This window comes from Gymnodraco acuticeps, unplaced genomic scaffold (assembly GCF_902827175.1).
Source record: "Gymnodraco acuticeps unplaced genomic scaffold, fGymAcu1.1, whole genome shotgun sequence".
NCBI classification, from domain to species: domain Eukaryota; kingdom Metazoa; phylum Chordata; class Actinopteri; order Perciformes; family Bathydraconidae; genus Gymnodraco; species Gymnodraco acuticeps.
The window spans coordinates 3,508,986-3,532,101 of record NW_022989983.1 but is presented as its reverse complement, the minus strand read 5'-3'; the positions used below and the strand labels follow the sequence as shown (position 1 = coordinate 3,532,101).

General features: G+C 41.0%; 1 protein-coding gene across 6 annotated transcripts in view; it reads left to right on the top strand.

Moving 5' to 3' along the window:
- LOC117543804 (chemokine-like protein TAFA-1) overlaps positions 1-23,116 on the top strand; it is a 125,526-nt gene that overhangs the window by 84,098 nt on the left and 18,312 nt on the right. For all 6 annotated transcript variants that reach the window (XM_034212380.1, XM_034212379.1, XM_034212377.1 and 3 more), the window contains one exon: positions 16,656-16,796. In XM_034212380.1, the coding sequence (XP_034068271.1) occupies positions 16,656-16,796 (141 nt within the window). The remainder of the gene's footprint in view (positions 1-16,655; positions 16,797-23,116) is intronic.

Here is a 23,116-nt window from a genome sequence, read left to right as displayed (position 1 = left end):
CCTCTTAGAAAAGTTTTAGCAGCATGTTGTGACGGGGTCAGCAAGAGACCTAGTCTTGATGAAGAAAGGAGAGAAAGGGATGTGCCTCTTTTAAAGAGTTATATAAAGAGACACAACAGTATGGCGGGCTTGCTGGCTGGCAACCTGCTCCATCTGTCTGTTTATCTCGCTTCGTTTTCCTCCGTCTTTTTCCATCTTTTTCATCTGCCGCTCACATTGGGCTCAGCTGAAGATTATATTATAGATCCGTTGATAGATTTTAGGATAAATGAATTCACCATTAAATTGATTAGATGTTCAGTTGGAACACTAGCAGAAACATTAGGAGTGATGTTGATGCCAGATTGCTAAATGGTATTCCTAAATTTCATATTTGTATAAACCTTTTTACACTAGGGACAAGAGGAAACCAGCCTTTCCCTGTTGAGATTGTTCCAACCAGAAAATGTTTGGTGTGTTTTGCTCCTGGCATTAGTCAACCAGCTGGCCCACTACTTTGGTCCAGCCTGAAATATGTGGTAGACAGATTTCCATGAACTCTTTGTTTTTATGCAAAACGAATGACTTTTCCTTCAACCTCAGCTCCACTTTGTTTGTAGTGCTAATTAGCATGGATTGTGTAGGCGTCTCAAAAGTGCGGCTGCTCTTTTGGTTTACGTATGTGCGCCAGTGCAAAGTGCAAAAGGGCTGGGGAATCGGAGTGTGTGATGATTAATACATACACTCTCAGCCAGACACATCTCTGGGCTCATCGCTCTGAAACAGCTGCGCCAATCATAGGGAAGCATCACAACAATACCTGAACAAAGGAACACACAAATCATATGGTGTCTGTATGGTGCAGAGCGACACCGTGTGAACACACAGGACCACAAACTGCAACCAGAAGCAGATGGGGTCCTTTTTTCATTTAATTTGGACAATGATGATGAAAATAAGTAACACAAATCTTAATATGATTGAATGTATACAAAAATGTGTTTTAGTTCTCCTCTGTCACATAATAAATGGTCCCATCGCATTGTCAATAGTGATATAACAACATTTGCACCCCTAAGTATTTAAAAAATGAAACCTTAAATGCTGCTTTTTGCTAAATCAAGTTGGAAAGGAGGCACAGACAAATAAGATTCATGAGCTGTCATAATCCAACCTGTACTTTATAAACACGATCAAGATAAAACGGATGCGTCATATACCTGCGTAAGTGTGTGTGATTATTTTATAACAGCTCTGGGTCATTTGCATGTGATTTTAATCAAGATAAACACAGTTCTCGTGTGTAGTCGCACACTTTTATTGGCCATGACATAAGTGTATTAACTAGAGTAATTGCCAAGATCTAATAACTGTGACATCATAGCAACAAGGTAAGACAAGGAAAGAAACACATTTACCGTTACAAATACACATCATGGCCAAAACTACGACTGAAAAGACCAAGGTTATATAAAACCTTAATTTCCTTTTTAATGTTTCACTTGGTTCAGAGTAAAAGAGGCATTTCTGCTGCGATACATTGATAATAGGAACATTTAATTCTGTACATTTTGAGTAAGAGCTTTTATTGCTCTCACGTTACAAACCCTCTGCTTACAAAGGTTTAGGCATCAAAACAACTAGGAAAGATTAAGGCAACAAATGTGTTTAGGTTCAAAATAACTGCTAAAGGGGACAATTAAGTCATAATTATGGTTGGAATAAATAAATAAGTGGATAATGACATACAAATACTTCAAGATTTGGGTTAAAAGGAAATAAATGGTGCTTCGAAAGTTGCAGGACAAATAAGTTCTGGTTTCACAATCGTCCCCGAAAGTGGTCTTAAATCCGATGTTTTCGATCACATTCATCCACTCCTGTGGCAGCTTCCAACTCCATGGTTCAACATTTCTTGGAGAATACAAGTTGATTTGATCAGATAGTGCTCTCTTAATGATTAGAGAGCACTGCCTTTCTTCGGTATACTAACAGTGAATGAGAACAGCATGATTTCCCCTCCTTATCTGAGCTCACAGAGGCGTTTTGACCGGAGAGGACATGCTCAGCTCTCATTGTGACGTCAACAAAAATCTGCACTATTCAGAAGGCCATATGCCACAATTTGAAGGTGATTAATTAAATTCAGAATAGAACAGGCGGGTCTGAAGACATTTCTATCTTGAATAGAGTTGGCATCTGCCACAGCAACTCTGAAAAAGAAAGATAGGAGACCTTTTAAATGCATTTCAGCAAGCATGCTTTTGTACGCAGCTGAATGAGTCTGTCTGGTTCAAAACACACACACAACAGTTTTCTGCTGCAAAATGCCATCGGTTGTGAAAATGGATAAATAATGGCGCTCTTCCAGAAAGGTCTGTGAACATAGAAGTGTCACAGTACAGTAACAACTGGGGATTTACTCTGGTTGTTGTGATCAACCATCTGTTGCTGCGTCTTGAGAGCTGCACTCTAATTTGATTTGTTTGCAAGAAGCAGCTGGTAAATATTGTTATTGCATTTTCCTCTGTTTAGAGTCCATAGGTGTTGACAGTTCACAACAATAATGTGAACTAATGTACAAATTACCCCCATGATGAGATTAATCAAAAATGTACTTCTTTGCAGCAGTGTCGAGCAAAACACATTGAATACAATTCCATTACTTGCCAAGTGTTATTTGCACCATGCTAAATGCCTCATTTGTAAAACAGACTTACCTGCTATGTAGAGGAAACTTCTGTGTAGCAATGCAGTGGGAGTCACCGACTCAGGAAGGAGACACGGTAGGAGCAGTAGCTTTGATGTCAAACACTGATGGTTTATTTGGAGTTTCTGGCCAGAGTATTCACATCACAAGTCACGGCAGTCACGGTGAGACTGCACGGGTGGGTTGCCACGTCAATTCTCAAGAACTCTACCTCAGACCCATGTATTTAACTAGTTCTGAGAGCATCATCAAACTGCTGCATAACACCTCTATCAGCTGACGCCAACAGGCAGGAACACAGAATCATAACACCTCTATCAGCTGACGCCAACAGGCAGGAACAGGGAGACAGAACACTGAGAGCACAGCAGCCAAGGTTACGAGGTGCGTGTGCTCAGTCAGGACAGTTTGAACTGATAAACTGGGTCAAAGTTATGGGCCTTGTAAAATATTTCCACAACATGCTATAATTGGATGTAATGTGCGTGTGTGTGTGCACATCCTTAACACACTGAATAGTTTCCTAACTGTACTCCTTACGTTTGCTCTCCATGTTCAGCCTAGTCATAAAATGCAGTGCATTCATGCTTTGAAACTACATTGTTTTATATGTTTCGAGAAAAAACAAAACTTTTGCTGGACTACATTTGATTTGGAAACATCACAAATACATTTCTAACAGAGGTCTGGAATAGGGGGGAGGATATTGTCGGGACTTTCACGCAGGAGACAGTGTTCATGTCCCATGTCAAACAAAAACCAATGTTGACTTATTTTAAATAACAAAGATTTCTATGGAAGATGAAGTACCTATTTCTACATAATGTAAGAAATACATTTAAGCCGAACCATGATTGATTTTTTTACTGTATATTTAATATTCCATTCCTTACACACTTAATAATATCCTGCTTTATATATGTTTTACAGTAAATGTATGGTTTCTACTTTTTTAATGCTATGTTATTTCTATTTGTGATGTTTACATTTTGAATTGTTTATTTCTAGTCTTTTAATTTCTCTAATGTACAATGCCTTGTCTTTTTATGCTGCTGCAACGCAAACATTTCCCAAATTGGGATTAATAAAGTGCATCTTATCTTATTATCTTAAACTTATTTTGAAGCCTTACCACAGCCACGTAGCTTTGTTGAGTTTTATTTCAATATTAATGTACAACAATAACCGTGCTTTAAGTGTGGGACCGTCATCCAGGAGAAGATACATCCCTTGAAACGTAATTGAGAATGCAGTTCAGCTGTATGGGAACACATTCCTGTAAGAGACACAGTTTCCATATTGTCATGCATTCCTCCCAACGCTATGCATGTTTCTTTGTTTGTTGGACAAAGGTGCATTTTTACAGCAACAGCTACCAGCAGCTGACGCCCAATGACCTCTGGTCAGTAAGCTGGGGTAATGAGCGCCCTTGCATGGTGAGATCTGACCTCTCTGAACATGTCACAGTGCAGTTCAGAGGCTGTACCTCCCTCCTTCACTCCACTGCTGGAGAAGTCTTTAATGAGGGAGAAACCTGAGACATGAGAAAGGGAAGGCAGGCAGCGAGAAAAGTGAAATGGAGACATTCGAAGACAAGTATTAGAGTGAAAGATACCGCTGCAGCTTCTGTGTGTCCGTGTGCATGTGTGTGTGAGACACAGAGGAGTTGATGAGTCTCTAACAAGCGGCTTCATCAGAGTGAGGAATTAACTGCCAAGCCGGATCTTTCTTTTGACCTACCTTGGAGAGCGATGGATGGACAGATGGGGGGGATGGATGGAGGGAGACGTAACGGAGAGAAATAGGGAGAGCATCTACTGAAGTGCTGTGCAGAGGCTCCTTTCTTCATCGCCTGTCAAGGCAGCTCTTCAGTCTGCCAGGAGACAATCACTTATCTTCCAGCTCAGATCCCACAGTCACGACTTAGAGCACCACCAGTACACAGGCAATGACCAGGGAAATGATGCAGCAGATATGATGGATAAAGAGCATACACACGGCGACTGCTGCTTTTGGCACTGTACTAGAAATATCTCTTCCCCAGTCGATGTGTTAGGAGGAGGGGAGTTGTTTAAAGTACAATATATGGATGAAAGGTAGACACCAGCATGGAAAAGTAGTTGAGGTGGACTTTTTATGTTCCTGAAAATTGTGTTTAACCTTATTTTCTTCCTGTATAAAATATTCTCTAAATGTCAACACTATTCAGTTTTGCCAATATATTTATTTTTCTTTGAAGGGAGATGTTCTGGTTCTTTCTCTCTCTCTCTCTCTCTCTCTCTCTCTCTCTCTCTCTCTCTCTCTCTCTCTCTCTCTCCTCTCTCTCTCTCTCTCTCTCTCTCTCTCTCTCTCTCTCTCTCTCTCTCTCTCTCTCTCTCTCTCTCTATCACAGAGCTCTGTGTATGCATAGCTGTGGCATTAGTATGCACACGGAGTTCCTTCACACTTTGATGTGCAGCCACATGATTTCACAGTCCACCCTGGTGGCGCAGATCACATTTACAGGTATGTCGAGGCAAGGCTGATGACGAGATTCAGGTTTCCATTTCATCTAAGGGTTTCACAGCTACCAGACAATTTAATGCCAAAAGGTACATGAACTGTTTGTGAATACATGACTTATTTTGGTTGTTTTTTCACTGTAAATGTGCATTAGAGTATCATGAGGCAGTTGGTAAATGCAAGGGAAACTATTTTGAAACGTTTCATTCACTGTCTGTATTTCTTTGCAAAGAGTCCTCGAGGAGGGAGAATGACCTTGAGAATCAGTGTGGGCACGAGTTCAAAACAAAGTCATGATTCTAATCTTTGTAATTAATGGGTATGAGCCTGTGTCATTCATTACGGCTGGTATTTAATCTGGAAGATGGGGGGATAGTTTCTGTGACTGAATCGTGGCATATTTCAATGCATGATTGATTCCTCTCTGCAGAGGATTGCTATGGAAGATGAAGTAATCACTCTCAGTCAGAAAAAAGAAAAGAGTGAAAAAGTTAAGGCTTTTTCTTTTCTCCGGAGCTCCAGCATTCAGCACGTCAATTGAGCGTGTTCCCAATGTTGCGTTTGATAGGAAACCACAGGAAGCTTTGAAAAGGTTTGATTGCCGTTTTATCTCTGCACAGAGAAAACAAGTGAAACATATAAAGACTCTTAATAAACACTGCAATATATAAAAGTGCTCGATCAAAGAGATGTCAAGGGTGAGGAAAGTTTGTTGCCGTCTTTATCTCTGCGGGAATGTGGGATAGAGGCTCGCTAACGATAAACTCGTCAATCATTTTTGTAACTAATCATCTCGCACTGCTCTGGTACAGTACGTGGTTCATTTTTCTCTGTTGTGGTCTCGACAATAGGAACAGATGAGACTCTTCTCCCACTTGTGTCACCACATCAAGATGTTATCTACAGCTTAAAAGCTTATCAAGCCGACAGTAATGACATTGAGTGACTGAATTGTGTGTTTTGATGGATATCGCTGTGAGTAATCTGATGGCAAATTGTGTTCCAGTTCTCATATTGTTCCGATTTTAGAGTCTGCAAATAACTGCGCTCCCCTTCTCTTCTCATTCCCCTCCACCACCACCCACCCCCCGCCCATGTCTCGTCTCGCTTATAGTCATTTGTCATAGCTATGATTCTTTCCCACAGGTGAAGAAATGGACCGAAAACCCATTTTAGTGCTCTGTCACACAGAAATAGATTATCATTGTCCGATGTCTATTTTGCCACTAGTTAATCTGTTGTGCATTGTGTACTGTGCTGCATTTCCAAAGGTCTCCATTCTGCTCTCTGATAGGATTGAAAGCCGTTTCTAAAGGTATCTGCAGCGCTTTATGAGGGGGATAATTAGCTTCTACGGTAAAGAAACACCACTGAGGATGGTTAGAAGACACCTCATCGAATTACTTTTCACAAGGTCTCTCGGTACATTTACAGGTTCTGGGAAGTATAAAAAGGCTCTCACTTTTTTAATGTGCTGTAAAATAAAAGTTTGTACGACGTGTGGTCCGACCCAGTTGAAAGGCAAGTGCTTATATAGGTTGTTTGTATGTTCAAATGGCTGTAAAACGTGATCACTTTAAACCGATGTGCATGTATCCATTTCTGCAGGGCATTGGTAGAGTTGCACTTTGTACCGCAGGATTAGGGAACATTTACACCCAGTACATTTTGAAAGCAGATCCGATGTGTGTATTATTGTGTTGTTGGAATAATCGGAATAATGTTCCTGACTCGTTAAATTCCCTTGAGTCCAGTCAAGTCAGAACAACAACACAGAAACAGACTCTCAAGCTCAAAGCAAAGAACACAACCTTTGTAGCATCCATGTTGCATTCCAATTAACAACCTAAAACACGTGACCATAATGTTACAGCTCTGCTCCATTCGTTTTTGGTTAATCCAGCATTAGGAATACCTGACATGACATTTGGATTGATGCTACGACATATAAAAAACGTTGGTGACTACATTGTTGGAAACACTTAGCCAACAAATCTAATTGTTGACAAATAAAGATAATTTGTATTTAAAAAAAATACCCCTTGTGTAAACTAAATACTGTGAAAAAACAAAACTGCACATTTCCAATTGAGAACATGTTCACCAATATCTCAGGGAAATAACCCTCATGTCCTTTATCTGACTCACGGATTAATCTAATGATGAAAAAAATGTGATTTAAGTGATTTCTTTAGGGTGACCTATCATATAATAGACAGGTATTAAAATATATGGCTGTTGAAAGATCATGTGGACTAAAATGACTTCAGTCAGGATGAATTATAGCTCTTTTTGACAGCTTTACGCTCCTGTCCTGTCCACAACAAAACACTTGTCCTTGTCGCTATCTAGACCAAGGTCAACCGCTTAATGCCTCTGACATCTGACATCGTTATTCTGCATTGTGTTCAGCACATCGATTTGTCTCCCTTTTACTCTTGCTCACATTGATCATCATGCGGAAGTCAGTCTTTGGAAAAGTGATCAATGCTCTGCCATATAATTACCATCTCAGGAATGCGTCATTTAAAAGCCAATATAGGTTTTAATGCGGTGCTTAGTCGAAAACTCTGTCAGGCACATGACACTGGACCTAGAGAGAGAATCAGTGTATCGTAGGACATGTGCAAGAGCTGTACGCTTTTGTCAATATATTCTCACTGTTTGACAGGACACACTTGCTCGAGACCAGACTGCTTTGGGACCACAATGGGCCTCAAGCAGTTGCTTTGCAAGGCAGAGTTATTTGTTTGTACAGACAATGTCTTTTAGGATGCTGATTGTTCTTGCATCCAATACATAAATAAATAAATAAACAGGAGAGAACATTGAAAGACAAACATGAGCGCTTCATGCCTTAATGCGCACAGGCAGCATTAAACACACCAACATGCCAGTGGGACCAGGGATTTAAGCTTATTAACATGTATTGCTTATGGGGCCCAGTTATGCAAAATCATGCAACTCCCTGATTGCTGGGCTTTAAAGAGAGCGGACAGATTATTTGCGCAGTAAAGTGTCCTCTCTCTCCATACACTGGCCTACTCTGGCTATTTTTGCATGCATCCATAATTTGATGTTAAGTGCCTGCTGATGCATTATGGATATTAGATAATGCATTGTGTGTAATTCAGACAGTCCTCGCCTGAACCTCAAGCGGCATCGTTCCAGACCCCAGGCCATATTTGTATGGCGTGATCGCAGGAGGAAACCGTGTTCTCTGCGTCACACCACATCCACCGTGATCTTCTGTTCCACACAATTTTCTAAATAGACCTTCGACCAGACATAATCTCTGATGGATTGTACTCGATAACACTATATGGCATTGTATAACTTTATTATAAGCCCTTTTCAGAACTTTTTCCCATTCATTTTAAGAAGAGGTGAACTGAAACTCACGGTCTCTATTCAAGCCATTATCCAGGGCTCACAGCACAGCTCCAATTGTTTCCGACCCGGGAATGTCACTTTTTGAAGGCTGCTCTATGCCGCCGTTCAAAAACTCAGTTTTGTGATTTTGAATGGACAATTTAGTTTCTCATTTCACCATCCGACTCTCATTGAGAGTGAGCAGTGACCTGTGTCATATGGACATTGGATAGAGGTCAGGCTCTGCCAACTGTGCTGCAGGGTGCAGTAAAACACAAAGACGTGCGGTCACACCTGCGCGCCTGGATCCAGTGTTCGGGCACACACCAGAAGAGAGGAATAAAATACAAAAGAAAAAAGTGATAAATAGGAATTTGTTGACTCTTTATACGAGTGTGACAGCACATGATACATTTGTGCAATAGTGTTTCTGGCACGGCACTACACTATTCCTGGCTTTACCCTCCTGTCGTGAAAATAAGATAAGCAGGATGTAAGTGAAGGGACACGAGCCATCTCTCCCCTCTACTGCAGCTTTTAATTTTGATACCACATTTAAAATGCAGCTGGGCTTGTCTCCATACAAGATCAAACTGTCATGCATATAAAAGAGCGCCAAACAAAGTTATCCTTACACCTGAAAGACCACAGAAGTAGGTTACTTCCTGCATATATTTATCATAATCACCCTCTTTTCCCATTCATCTCGAGGGTAACTTCTCAGAACTTTTAATGTGTTTTCTCCAAAGCTGTGTTTTTTTGTTTTTTGCTACCTGCCAGATATTACATTTCATTGCTCTTCTGAACAACCGTGAGGGTAATAAAAGCTTGAATTGACATTTATGCTTTAATGGTTGTCAACTGCCCCTCTATTCACCAGCTTCAGCTTGGCAGTGGGTCTTCTTGCTGCGAGTCCATGACACGGCGAGTTATATGCCAAGGCATTACAGAGCCCTTCTTAATCCGGTTTGTCGCGCTGCTCCCTCTGGACGGGGGTAATTTCATGGTTCTGAACTGGTATTGATGGAGCCTTGGTATCAGAGGCACGCGGCAATCATTAACTTTAATAACCATAAAGATGTGAGCATTGGAGTCATACAGGCCCACAAGAGGAAACCCATACAAGTGATTAAGAATCGACCAGGGCCGCCGGCCAGCAGCACCTCGCATTTAGTATTCCTACTAATGGAATCACCTGTTAAAGTTGTCAAGACTATTACCACCAATGGTGCAATTGCTGCACTTTACTTTTCCTTTTCAGTAAACTAGAGCCAATATCCACGTCTCCATGCATGAATAATACATGTTAAAAGTAAAGATTTTCCTCTTGGCTCTTTTATGTATTTGTTTGCCTCATTTATGAACCCCATTCAGATTATAGACTATGCAGATTTGTTCTTGGTTGTCCTTTTCGTACACATCACTGCACAATGTATAACCAACTTAAATGGCCTTCATTAAATGTAAGAAGACACACGCATTGGCTTCAGCTGATATTTAAATGCATTTATCTTAACTATCCCCCTTATTTAAAGCAGTTAGACATTCTGTCCAGATTTATTTCTCTGTCCCCTCTGCAAACAAATCGATTGGCAGAAGAGCGTTCATGTTCAAAGCCCCAACAGACTTTACCTGCTGCTATTAGATATCTTGCATCATTGGGTATGTTTAAACATGCATTATCATCTCACTTTCAACTGGTCTGCACTTGTTATTGATGAAACTGATTTGCTCGACTGTCTCTCAAATTGTTATGATTGACTTTAACAGACTGTACGTGGTTTGTCTCGTGTGTCATGTTTTGCTTTTTGTCTTTTTGTTTATGTATGTCTGTAAGTTGCTATTGTCGGGACCCCCTTGAAAACGAGATGGTGCATCTCAAGGGGTTTATCCAAATAAATAAAACGTCTATATATATATATATATATTATGATTCTGTAAGTTAGAGCCACTGTAGTGGAGCATATTTAGTATTCTGTAGGACTAGCTAGATTGAGAGGTGAGCCATACCAGCAGAGGGGAAAAAACAACATTGATTTGTCTGACTCCAGTATAGCTACGTCAGTAGTTCCTGTCAGTCAGCGTGAGCTCTGGAGTGTCTTTCCCCCCCTCTCCCCCTTTCTTCCTTAGGTTTGAGGTAGCTCTAGGCGCTACTATAGCTGCTACGTATGTCCACTTGTTTGTCTACTCCCATTACTGTGGGTGATGCTGCCTAGGGAGGAAAGTGAAATCCAGACCAGAGAAGGGTCAGTGAGGAACCAGCCGTCACACTGGCTGAGGTCAGAGAAACCATACGGGTCACTGCAACAGGGTGCTGATGGGCACTTGATAAATGGAGGATCCACCACTGATGTATCAGCGGCACGTGGGTCAAAAGGTTTCTCAGATTGGATAAACAATGGTTAACCAGGCCTGAGATGAATGTGTTTGTTATTCTTGGAGACAGTCTGCTCTGTTCCACTTCAGATGTGTTTGAGTGGTGGATTGTGCAAACTCCTCTGGTAGCCTTGCTCCTCGAGGCTAGCTTTTATTATTCATTGGTGGAAGTCAGTCCTCTGGGAGAAGGCTTCAGAGTGAGAACAAGTGAGCCTTAGTGGACGATTTACTCTCAAAGGCGAGGAGAACTTCAGCGCAGCAAAAAAAAAGTACTCTGTGTCCAGACCATAACAGGAATGTTGTCTCTTCATGTTTTTTTTACCCATAGAGAAATATTTCTTATGTGGAATACACAAAGTTAGTGCCCATGTTAACACCTCCAGAAGGCGCGATGTATAACAGTGTAGCACATACATAGATAAATGCACTATGCATGCGTTCTCTCTCTGCCTGTCCTTATTGTTTGCCACTTCACACATCTCCTCCATTCTCTGTGGTGTGAGGCAAAGAGCATTAGTGCCACACTCGTGATATACTCCATCATGGAAATAAAGGGTCTAATTCTGCTCCTCCCAGGGATTTCTCTTCACATACTCTTCTTTTTGTTAGCTGGTCACATTGCAGAAGAACATGGAGTAAATGAGAGTTGTGTCATTTCTGATGAAATATATAAACAGTATCAGTTGCCAGGAGGAAGGATGTTAAAAAGTTATTCCCTGGCACTGCTTTGAATCCACTCAACGGTGCTTTGTAGCATGTTTAAACATTATCCGAAGTAATCAGGGGAGTGTTCATGAGGTTTAACTTAATGTTTAATTAATGAAAAGCTCAATTCTGATGAGCTTCATTAAACATATATGCATTGGGACAGCTGCCCCAGAGCCACTTTGATGCTTTTTGCTTCTTGAATCTGATCATAAATAATCAAAAAAACTAATCGGGACAAACAGAATAAGCTTTTTTTTCATTTTGGAGTTATCTAACAACTTTTGAATCCGATACATTTCATTATATTTAAAACTGTGTTTACAAAAAAGGGTCATTTTCAATAACGCAGCATTTCAAACAGAGAAAAGTTGATAAAATATTCAATTCAACAAACAATCTGCTGCTTAATGAAACTGGAACAGGGGATTGAATTGAGTTTTCTGGCGCACAGCACAAAGTCACTTTGTTCACTTATAAAACGGCGTTTGGCAGCTGCGAGAGTCTCAATTTGTCTTTCAGATGTGCATCATTTTCAGCGATGATTTGAAATGAGGAACTGTCGAATTTACATTTCTCAGCTCAACACATGTCTGCATTTATTTACTGACAATGGAGGCTATAATTCTTGTTGCTACGTGAGATGTAAATTGACAATTAGAAGTGTAACGCAAAAGCACCGGGGAACAGCAACAAGGAATTTGGAAGAAAGATGGACCGTGGTTGATGCAGCAGCTGCCTGTCTGACAAAACAAAACAGGCACTTCAGCATGCTCTCCAGCACTCATTTTCACCTGAGTGTGCACTGATTAAGTTGTTATGACGATTCCTTGAGAGGCTTAAGTTTTCCCGGCTGCTGTGTGTTACTTCCCTCGGCCATATGTCATTACTTAATAACTGCAGCAGCGTGAGCGAGAGCGCTAAAGAGTGTTTGAGGAGGTGACAGAAATGCTTGTTGATGGCAAGCCAGTGATTACTGCTCTTGGCCACTCTGCATAGATTATAGTTGTTGACGCTGAAGCTGAGCCAAGACGGAAAAAGTTGTTTGTCTTTTTGCAGTGATATTGTCATGAGCACCTGCATTTATCTCTGTGTCTAAATGTGCCAGCTGCACTGAGATCAAAAGGTAGTTATAGTTTGTTTGTCACTCGGAGGATGAAAAGAAACCGTCACTGTCATACCTGCGAGTGTGAAGTCTACGGGCGGATACACTTTTAATGGGTTTATTGCTGTGACCTTGACTTGTGTGGGATGCAGCTCATCATGGGTTGTAGCTCTTGATGGTGATCTGCATTTACAGATCATTTGCTCCATGGTCAGTAGGCTTTAAACACTGGTTTCCACGCTTCATGTAATAATTCCCTCTTTTGCAGCAAAACAAAGCCTTCAGATACTTTTCTGGGTTAAACTGGGCTAATGAAACACTGACTTGCGCTAAAACTCCCACTATTAACTGAGTTAAAAGTGATGGGCTTGCAAAATTGATTTTCCATTAGACTACAACTCATAATATAACACTCTCTGTGGGAGTCCGTGTTACAATGGTACATTCAAAAGGAATAGTTAATGATAAGACAACCAGCCCTATTTTAAGAATGTTACATTCTAGCCAATATTATACATTTATATAAGTGTAAAACGACAGGAACTTTGCCTTTCTACTGTCTTAACCTCTTCCTCGTCTTTAATATCTCATTGCTCTGCAGAAAATATTCTAATATGAAGTATTGCTTTTTATTCTGAGCTCATTCTCCCTCATCTTTCTCCACATTTTACAACCATAGCTCATTAACAGCTCCTAATTGGCCGTTGGGCTAAGCTGAGAACAATGAAGCATTGATTTCCTTAAACATAATCATCTCATCTAGTCGTTTAATGGCTGCTGTCACTGTGGGCCGCCAAGAGAAAAATGAGCAGCCAGTGGTCTCATCGGTGCCCTTCACCTCCCCTCACCAAAGGCTAAAGTGCACATCTACCCACTCCATCTTAGCAGGTTGGTTTAACCCCTTTCACTGCCTGACAGGCTCTGAGCACTACATCCATCACGTCTCCAGTTGTTTGGATCCTGTGTTGCACCGCTATGCACACACAGTTACTGATGCGCACTTTAGCGGTTCAGCATATATTATGCGGTGCCTCGGTATCGTGTGAGTAAATACACACAGTAACAAACTCATATGGACACACACTCAGACACAGATAATGGATGGTCATTTACCGAGCTCCTAGCCACCTGAATTAAATTACCTCTTGACCAAGTGGCCATTTGTCATCTAAGTGGCTCTCGCGACTGGCCCAGTAGAGTCATCACGGAGCCATTTGCCCTGCCCCCTCCTCCAAATACCAGATGGTTGATAGTGATCGCCCATAATGTCCACCTGGCCGATGGCTGGACCTCTCCCCATCACTGATACACTCACAAGCGTGGCCTCTGTGTGTGTTGGGGATCATCCAGAATTCTGATGGCGATGAATAAATGAATCATCATAATAATAAAAAATATATAATCAGTCTAAATTGCTTAATACTTAGTAATAATAATAATAATAATTCATTTATTTTATATAGGCGCCTTTCAAGGCTCTCAAGGTCGCCGTACAAACACATAAAAAAACAAGATACACAATACCTAACACCAGCATAAGAAACATAAACAAGACAATGCAACAAATCAAATAAATAAAACAGAGGATGTGTGATGGATAATGATCAGGGTGGATATGCGAGTGTGAAGAGATATGTTTTGAGGCGTGATTTGAAAATGGGGAGAGAGTCAATGAGTATTGAGTCAATGTCCAAAAGTAAAAAAACAAGGCATACCTTTCACAATGAGAACCCCAGACCTATACCCTATGTAACTTTTGACAAGAGAAAAATCCAGTTCAATCAAAAGAAAGGCTGTCTTTTTCCCCCAATCTATTCAAACCTGTTATTGAATGTTTAAAAATAATTTAACATTGTGTAAAACTTTGCTTAAAAACCTTGTGTATCTGAAACATTGGTATTGTTGACTTTTATGAATGTATGTCAACAGCTGTCCCTAGTAATTAACTATTATATGTTACAGGGATTAGTTCTCAGAGCAGAAGCTTTTCATTATTTGTTTCTGTAAAATTTGTAGCAATAAATTGTTATCCAAAACTTTCCTAAGTCCCACAGAAGAAACACAGTCACAGATCAGGAGACATTACATTGCAGCGATTTACAGTATGTTAGCTGGTGTGCTTACTTACTAAGCAAGTGTTGAATCTAGCTGAGGGAATTAAAACCAATTTCGTATTCTGTGATGCAATGTAAAGTCCTCACTTATTCAGTGATCTGCTTTGACTTGAAAGCAAGTCTGCAGGTCAGGAAGCTGTCAGTAAAATATTCAACAAGCCAACACATTGTGGAGTTTGGGGTTTTAGCACACAAGGGTTTTCTCCCCTCTCTTTTATAGTCTGTGTTCAGCCTCCTCCGGCTTAGACATATCTAACAACAAGTGCTGAGAGAGTGACATTAATACTGCACGACAGCACGGTCCAGCAGGACTGCAAATGTTTGCCTTTTAATCCTGGATTCGGAGCCCTTTGGTCTGGCAACGGCAGACAGTGATGGGAATGGGAGAAGAAAACTGTTGCCAAACTTGTCTGGGTTGCTTCAAGCTCACTTCCGTAATTCATGATCCGAGCCATTTCAAAAATTTGCACAATCAACCTGGCTCGAGAAAACACGCACCGGTGGTTTTCATGCCATTGGAGGCAAATGCATAACCACAGAAGGATGTCACCATTAAACCTTTGTACGGCTGAGCTGAGTAAGGCACAAACCAGATGGAAGGTGGCATTTGGCTGTCTCCCCTTTTTTTGCTCTATCTCTTCTGTGGATCGGAGAGGATTGATTAAAATCCTCCTCTCGTCTACTCCCGTCTTCTCCTCTCCTCTACTTTATCTTTACTTCTCCCTTCACTTTCCTTTATTTTCCTTTCCTTTCCTTCCTTTTATTTCATCTCCTTTCCTTTCTTATATTTTATTTCCTTTCCTCTCCTCTCCTCTCCAACTCCAGTTGAATTGTTGGACGCTGGTGTCTGTTGCGGTGGCTGTCAAGGGAAGATAAAGAGTTTTTCCTGGGGCATAAGGAAAGGGGAGAGCGGTGATGGAAGGCCTCTCTGCCGCAGCTCCGCTGGCTGCATTAGCCTCACACTTTATAATTGTGTGAAGGGGGCACTTCCAGGCGCCCCCTCATTACTCACTCGTATGGCCGGTCCCTGGCAGCTAGACACACCTTGTCCTCTAGCTCTCTCTCACCCTGCCGGTCTCACTCATTTCTGGATGTCCCTCCTCTCCATCACCCCCTCGCCCTCCCGTGGGCTATCCTCCCTATTGTTATTTTTGACCCAATACCGCCATTGGCGCACATCGCCTTCTCTTTTCACAGAATCCTTTTGACATCCTCTTTTGTCACAGCGGGACCTTTTGTACAGCATTTGCTCCGACTGATGTCACCTATGCTTTGGAGCTAATGCTTCAGTGTGGTATGGCCTAAGAATGCATTGGCTTATTGAGTTAGACATCTTAGAATATGACTGAGGCCTATGACTGCCAGGTCTTTCTTGAAGAAGTGTTAGTGCATCACTTTTTAATCATATTAACAACATATGGCGAATATTAAGGGTGCAAAGCCCGGCACATGGTGTGATCTTCACCATAGGCTGATTGGTATGGAATGAGGACAGCCAACACTGAATGAGAGGCAATTAGGTGACATAATTGAGATGCCTCGAGGGCCAATTTGTTACACACACTTACAGTGTAAGTGCTCAATGATTGTACTGCAGTGTGCCGCTAATGATATGATGAGGTGGGGTAGTGGAGGTTCCCTAAACCTCTCTTTCACTCACATAATTGTTGTTTATTTGAATTTTTGATGTATGAAAAGTTACAGGAGCGTTGTGTTTGCTATATGTAATTTTCAGTGACATGTTTCCTCTCACATGTAATAACCGTGTTTGTCTTTGTCTGTTTATCCGCAGAGGGAGGGACGTGTGAGGTGATTGCCGCCCATCGATGCTGTAACAAGAATCGCATTGAGGAGCGTTCTCAGACAGTCAAGTGCTCCTGTTTACCGGGAAAAGTGGCCGGGACGACACGCAACAAACCTTCCTGTGTGGATGGTGAGGAACGCTTATATGTTTTTAATATTGTCCTGCAGCTAACTATTTGTTACTGTGGCTCCTGTGTGGAAACCCGTTGTACCCAGCCCAGCTTAAGTTGGAATTATGTAAAAATTACATTAAACATGTCCTATAACATTCAGGATTACTGGATTTAGTATTTTAAAAGGGATAAAGTAACAGTATTTGAGGTGGTTTTAGGATGTGTTACCCACGTTTCATGCAGGAGACTGGTATGACTCTTTACACAGACTTGCAATAAATATTCATCTTTTTAGTTACTTTAATATATAATATAATATAATGTAAAGTATGGAATGGAAGGATACAGTATGTTCCTAGCTCTTAAGAATTGTAGTTTAACGTAATCCAGGGTACAGTTTTATCCTCCATAGTTTTCTACGGTGGTTATGTTGTTTTAAAAAAAGAAAAACACATAGTTCTGGTATTAAAAAAAATTGTAATCATGTAAAATTAATCAAATAAACCAAAGAAGAACACCAATCAATAGCAGTCTTTTATGATACTAAATAGGAAAATGTCTTATCTAGTACTCAAATGTATACTACAATAAACAACTAAATATCAGTCCTTTAATTTATAATTAAATTATAATAAATCAGGTTTACATTTTAGGAATATTCCAAGAACTCTTCAACATTTATATGAGACAAAAAAAGCCGGAGAGGTTTTCCATGTAAGCACACTGGAGGTTACTAAATATTTCTGCTGAATTGAATTAATTATAGTATTGCTTTGATAATGAATGCATTATTGAACTATTACATAATTGGTTCCTTAGTGGCTCATTCAGACTGCAGCTGTTTCAATGGCATGTGCTCCGTAAACATGACATTTTAAAAACAGAATATGGTTGCAAGGGTAGATTTGCATAAGGCTTAAATGAATAATTTTCAAAAATACTTATTCTGAACATGCTTTAATAAACACCTTGAAAACACCCTAAGCATAACACTTCCTTTGCTGCTAGATTTTTTAAATAAAAATACATTCAACCATTACGAGCCCACAAGTGCCGTGCTGCTGGGCATCATGGGAGATAAGGGATGATCCAGTGGGGGGGTTTAGCACCTGAGCAGGGAGCACGTTGCAGATCACATCGCCTAAGGCAGCTCAGGCTGATGGAAATGAATAACTAATAAACACAAGTCAGGCAAGCTCCAGGCTAGTGCACCTGAATTACCTCAGCTGAGAAAAACAATCAGGCAGAGGCAGCTCCATGGGAAGAAAAAAAAAAAAAGTCGACAGAAAGTCACAAGTCTGCTGAGACAGAACTGTGATGCCCCCTTCACTCCGGGAAGCTAATGTAGTGCTCTTCAATCTCAATCTTTACACCCACACCTTCAGCAGAGATCAAAGTCATCTCTCCAGCTGCCCTCTCGCCAAGATATGACACAAAAATATCTTCATTACGAGGGGTGTTACATGAAGGGCCAGACAGGCCTGCTCAGTGGGCTTCTCAGGGTTGGTTAGCCACAGCTGACACTCAAGAAAACCCTAGAATATAAATTAGATATGAGTCAAGGATGACACAAAAACTTTCTCTCTGTCTGAAACTGTATAAAACCTCTGGGTGAGCAGCTACATTTTTAGTCCTTGTGACTTTTTGTCAAGGTTTGAATGTGTGTTTCCCTGTGGTTTGACACGTCTGCTGAATGAAACATTTACAGAGCTCTGACCTTGAGACTTGTAGACTGTGGTGTCCTTGTTCAGAAAAGCAGGCAACCAGACTGTCTATTTCACAGAGAAAATACTTTGCACTCTTTTATATTTACTCAGATCGTGTCTTTTTTACTAGACATGGCATTAAAGGTCACCTATCATGCAAAATCCACTTGTTCAGTAAAGAGATTCTGAAAGTTTCAGGAAAAAAGATTCTCTCTTTTTGTCCTGATCCATTTCTATAAAAACCTGTCTGAAAATGAGCTGATCAGATTTTGGCCACTTTGTGATGTCATAACGATGTTTTGGCTTGTGTAACCATTAGCCAATCACCAACCAAGGTAACCCCCCCTCCACCTTATCACCTGAATCTCCTCCTAGAGCACCATTGTGTTCTTTGTAACCAAATATCTCAGAGGGGCGTGGGGAGGGGCTCCTTATTTTCATCTAAAGTAACAGACAGAGAATCAGCACTTTGGAAACAGGGCTGAAACAGAGGGGATTATGGGTAATGCTACAATGATCTGTTTGGTGTTTGGAGCCAAACCCTTCAGAGACATGTTTTGTATATATCTGAGACCTATAATATATTGATGAAAAACAGTATAATAACAGACCTTTAAGACAAAACTGATAAGATGATAAAACAGCAAACTGAGAGATTTCTCTTGAGCTAACCACAGATGAAATTCACGTGATAGAAAAAGTTAACAGTAAAAGTGGGACAAACATATACAAATAGAAATTACATGGACGGAGGCCTGTAGGTGGAGAAGTAGGAGATGTTGTTAACACTTCATGCCTCCATGCTTCGGGCTCCTGCAGCGAGAGAGAGTCCTTGCTGTTTGTGTATCGATTAACTGGCACTTATAGATGGAGTGGTGATAAGAATGGAAACGACAAGCCACTGAACAGCACGCTACAGTATTGAGCAGCGTTGCGCCACACTGAAATAGTAAAAAGAGCCTGACCTCTTGAAAATGTGACTCCTTTAGTTAAGGCCCTTTGCCTCTTCTCCTGGATAATTTCCATCTGCTTGAAAATGAATCAGGCTGTTATTTATTTAACACCGAAACCACTACGGGATAGGGGCTGAAGGGCAGACGAAATGATTGCGTGATTATTCATAAGAACTCATCTGTAGTCGGAAGTGTCGCACTTTACAAACACGGCATTTGATTAAAGGATATTTTTTCATGAGTGCGGAAAAAAATGGACATATGTGGGGGGGGTTTAGCTAGCTGCGCTCTGTGAGGGATTATAGACTTGTGGAGTCAGTGGTCTCTTCCCCTCAGGAGCGCACCGGTCTGGCCCAGGTGGAGCTCTCTCCCCAGGTTATTAATGTTCCGTCCAGATGAGGAACGATGCCGCAGCCCAGCTCATCTCTCCGCCCCCCTGGGGGACACCTGCTGCCCCATAACAAACACAGGTTATGTTCCCACAAAAGAGAAAGGAATATAAAGAGTTGCCTGTGCTCTGATAGAAGAAATCAAAAGTGTATCTTCAGAGGTCATTTGGTTTGACACGGCCTGGAGGAATGAGCACTCTATCTTTGACCAAATCAGCCTCAATCTCGCGCTGTATTATCGGTCATTAGCATCAAACGCTAACATCAAAGCCCACATTGAGGATCAGTCCCATTGCCAAGTGTTTACCTCGTGAATGAGGGCCTTGTTGGGTCAATGCAGCTGCTATTGGCAACTGTTTGGGTTGTTATTCATATATGGGGATGTGACGACAGCTTCGAGGTGTCATGCTCAGCAGGGGTCCGCTGTCAGATTATCCCTATAGTTGGAATTGATTATTAGCTTTGACAAGGGGAACTATGTCCCAGTTATGTCAGGGCCAACAAGGCTCTTAGTGAAGAACATCCCTTTTAACAAGTCAAACGCTCCCATCTCTCCAGCCTCGCCGGGCTGATCACATGTACTCGGATTAGGCGCTCATCACTGCACTACTGCCTTTATCCCAGTGTACGAGACATGTAAGCCCTCAGCCACAGTATGCTCAAACACACACACACACACAAACATGAACTCATTTACTCAACACATGCATGCCGATGCCCTAATATCCGCACATGCTACCACTTTGTGTTGACATGTAGCTGCAAACTCTTTCAACAAGAGATGCACGCGGTTGCACGCGGTTGCACGCGGTTGCACGTGGATGCACGCTCGCTGTTGATCGGTGATGGGGAATGAACCCTTCTGTTTAGCTGCAGGCGCGTAAAGCCAAACATGACAGGTTGTCATGCTACATTTGAGATACATCCAGGGGGAGACACACATTAACGCTACTTGAGGGGAGGGACAAGGCGCTCTGTAGTTCTTCTGCATACGTTACTGGTCAAACAGATGCAATCAGAAAATCATACGCATGTTAGAGCACAGGTCCCCAATCTTTTTTCTCTAAAGTACCCCCAAAGTTGATGAACTCGAATGCACCTTCATTAACAATACATGGTCATTTCAATTGGTTTTGAACTAGATTTTATGTTATTAAATATATAAAGCAATATTTGTCATAAATTAAACATATTCAGGTGTACTAACACACCACTTTAAATAGAAGAAAGTTGTAATTGCAACTGTTTATGATATGTAATGCTAACTGTTAAAACTGTTTTTTTGCTTCTAAATAACCATTTTAACTTTGCATCTATTACCTGATGTTTCCATATCCACCATGTATCTGATATGCTTAATGTTAGCTCTTTCAACAGTTCCATTTGACAACATTTACCATTTAAACTCTTTTTCAGCTGCTTCAAACTTTAGCTTTTTTATCCGATGCATTAAATGCTATGAATTTTAAGAATGTAAAGGTTATATTTAGCAAGCTTTTCCAACAGTCTATTAATTACTTTAAGCTAACTGTTTAGATTGCTCTGCTAGCTTGCTAACTACATTTCACACACTATACATCGTAGCTGTTGTTCATTTGTATTTCTCTTTTTCCACATTCCCCATGGAGTACAAGTATCCCTAGTTGGGACTCACTTTGCAAAAGTAATATGCTCAGGTTAAAAAATGTTCTATAAATATTGTTTCATATCAAGGAATTTTGTTTAAACTATTATTAAAACATACAAATACATACAGTATCTGACCGGCAGAGTTTATGTATTACCAGTAATGGACAGCAAAGTTTCACAAACGTATGACAACCGTGAATGAAACATCTCGTCCTCCCATTATAAAATCCCTCCCCCCCCCACCAGTTTGCCTCTCTATTGTTCTCCAGCCCCCCTGATACTGTATGTGTTTGGCAAGACATGAACCTGCTGCAGATACTGCCTGAAGGGATGGACAGACGGAGCATATTATACTTTACAATACAGAACAGTAACTCTGTTTCCTTACTGACAAAAACACACACAGGTAGACATAGTGAGAGGTTGACAGTGAAACCCTCCAGGATTCAGATGTTTGTGTATTTGGAGGAGATGGAGATAATGATTGTATTGCAGGTTTGTCTCCAACATTTTGTCACATCCCACTGAGCTCTCACAGCATTGACGATGTGATTAGACTTTCACCTGCCAGGAGAAGAGCTGACCTTCAGCTGCAGGTCTCCTTTGTTTAGTTTTGCTCTTTCCTTCTCTCTGTCTCAATCTTTAAGCAACATCATATCTCCTTTCTGCTCTCACTGTACTGGAGTAACAAGTCTACAGTTGAGAGAAGTGGAGAAACAAAAGGCAGATCTATGTCAGCTCTGTGGGAGATGCGTTTTCATAAATGGCTTTTGTAACCACATAAAGGAAAGGAAATAAGCACACAACAAAAGGAGTCATTGTTCAACCATTAATAGGCACACTCCTACACACACACCAGCTCCACAGGCACAAAGTAGCACTCACAGATGCTAGAAATGCACACACTGGAAAAGGAATCATAACATCGAATAATTTTGACACTGTACAGCTTTCAATGTAATAGCAAATACCACATTTACATTTTAGCTGTAGGAATTTTCTACATGCTGTGTTTGCCTCATGAATCCATTATAGTTTTATTTATAATAATACATTGCAAATGTACCTGATTTAATCTCAGATAATACACAGTTCAAGAGCTCTTTCTGTGGCACTTCTGTGAATTAGCATTCTTAAAATCCGGAAAATAATCAAATGAAAAGAATATTTTTCCTGCAGGTTCTTGGGTGTCAATTAGAAATTCAAAAATTCAGAAAAACAGTGTGATTAAAAAGATAAATTGTATTTTCTGAATAGCTAATCAAACCTTGGCTCTCACTTTCCGGAGAGGGGACAGGGAGTAATGATTAATGCAATAATGACTCTGTGAGGCTGATCTCGGGTCAGAGGTCTGAGCCTTGATCCCGCTGTAATTACACACTTGCTTCATTTGCTCCGTGCTCCAATGACCCTTTCACTACTGCTGTTACATAATGCCTGCACTCTTACCTGTCTCATTAGGAAGGAAATGTGTGGGGTTTTTATTTAAATCAAGAAGTCTACTTGAGCACCTCTTGTTTACTTGCAGGTTGATAACTGGGTGATCGGGCACTTGCGGAGCTGCTCAGGTATATGCGAGAGACAAAGGACTTTCTGTAAGCAGACATACAGAAGAGGGCTTGTATGTATGCCAGTGAAAGAAAATAAGTGAAGCTGGTTG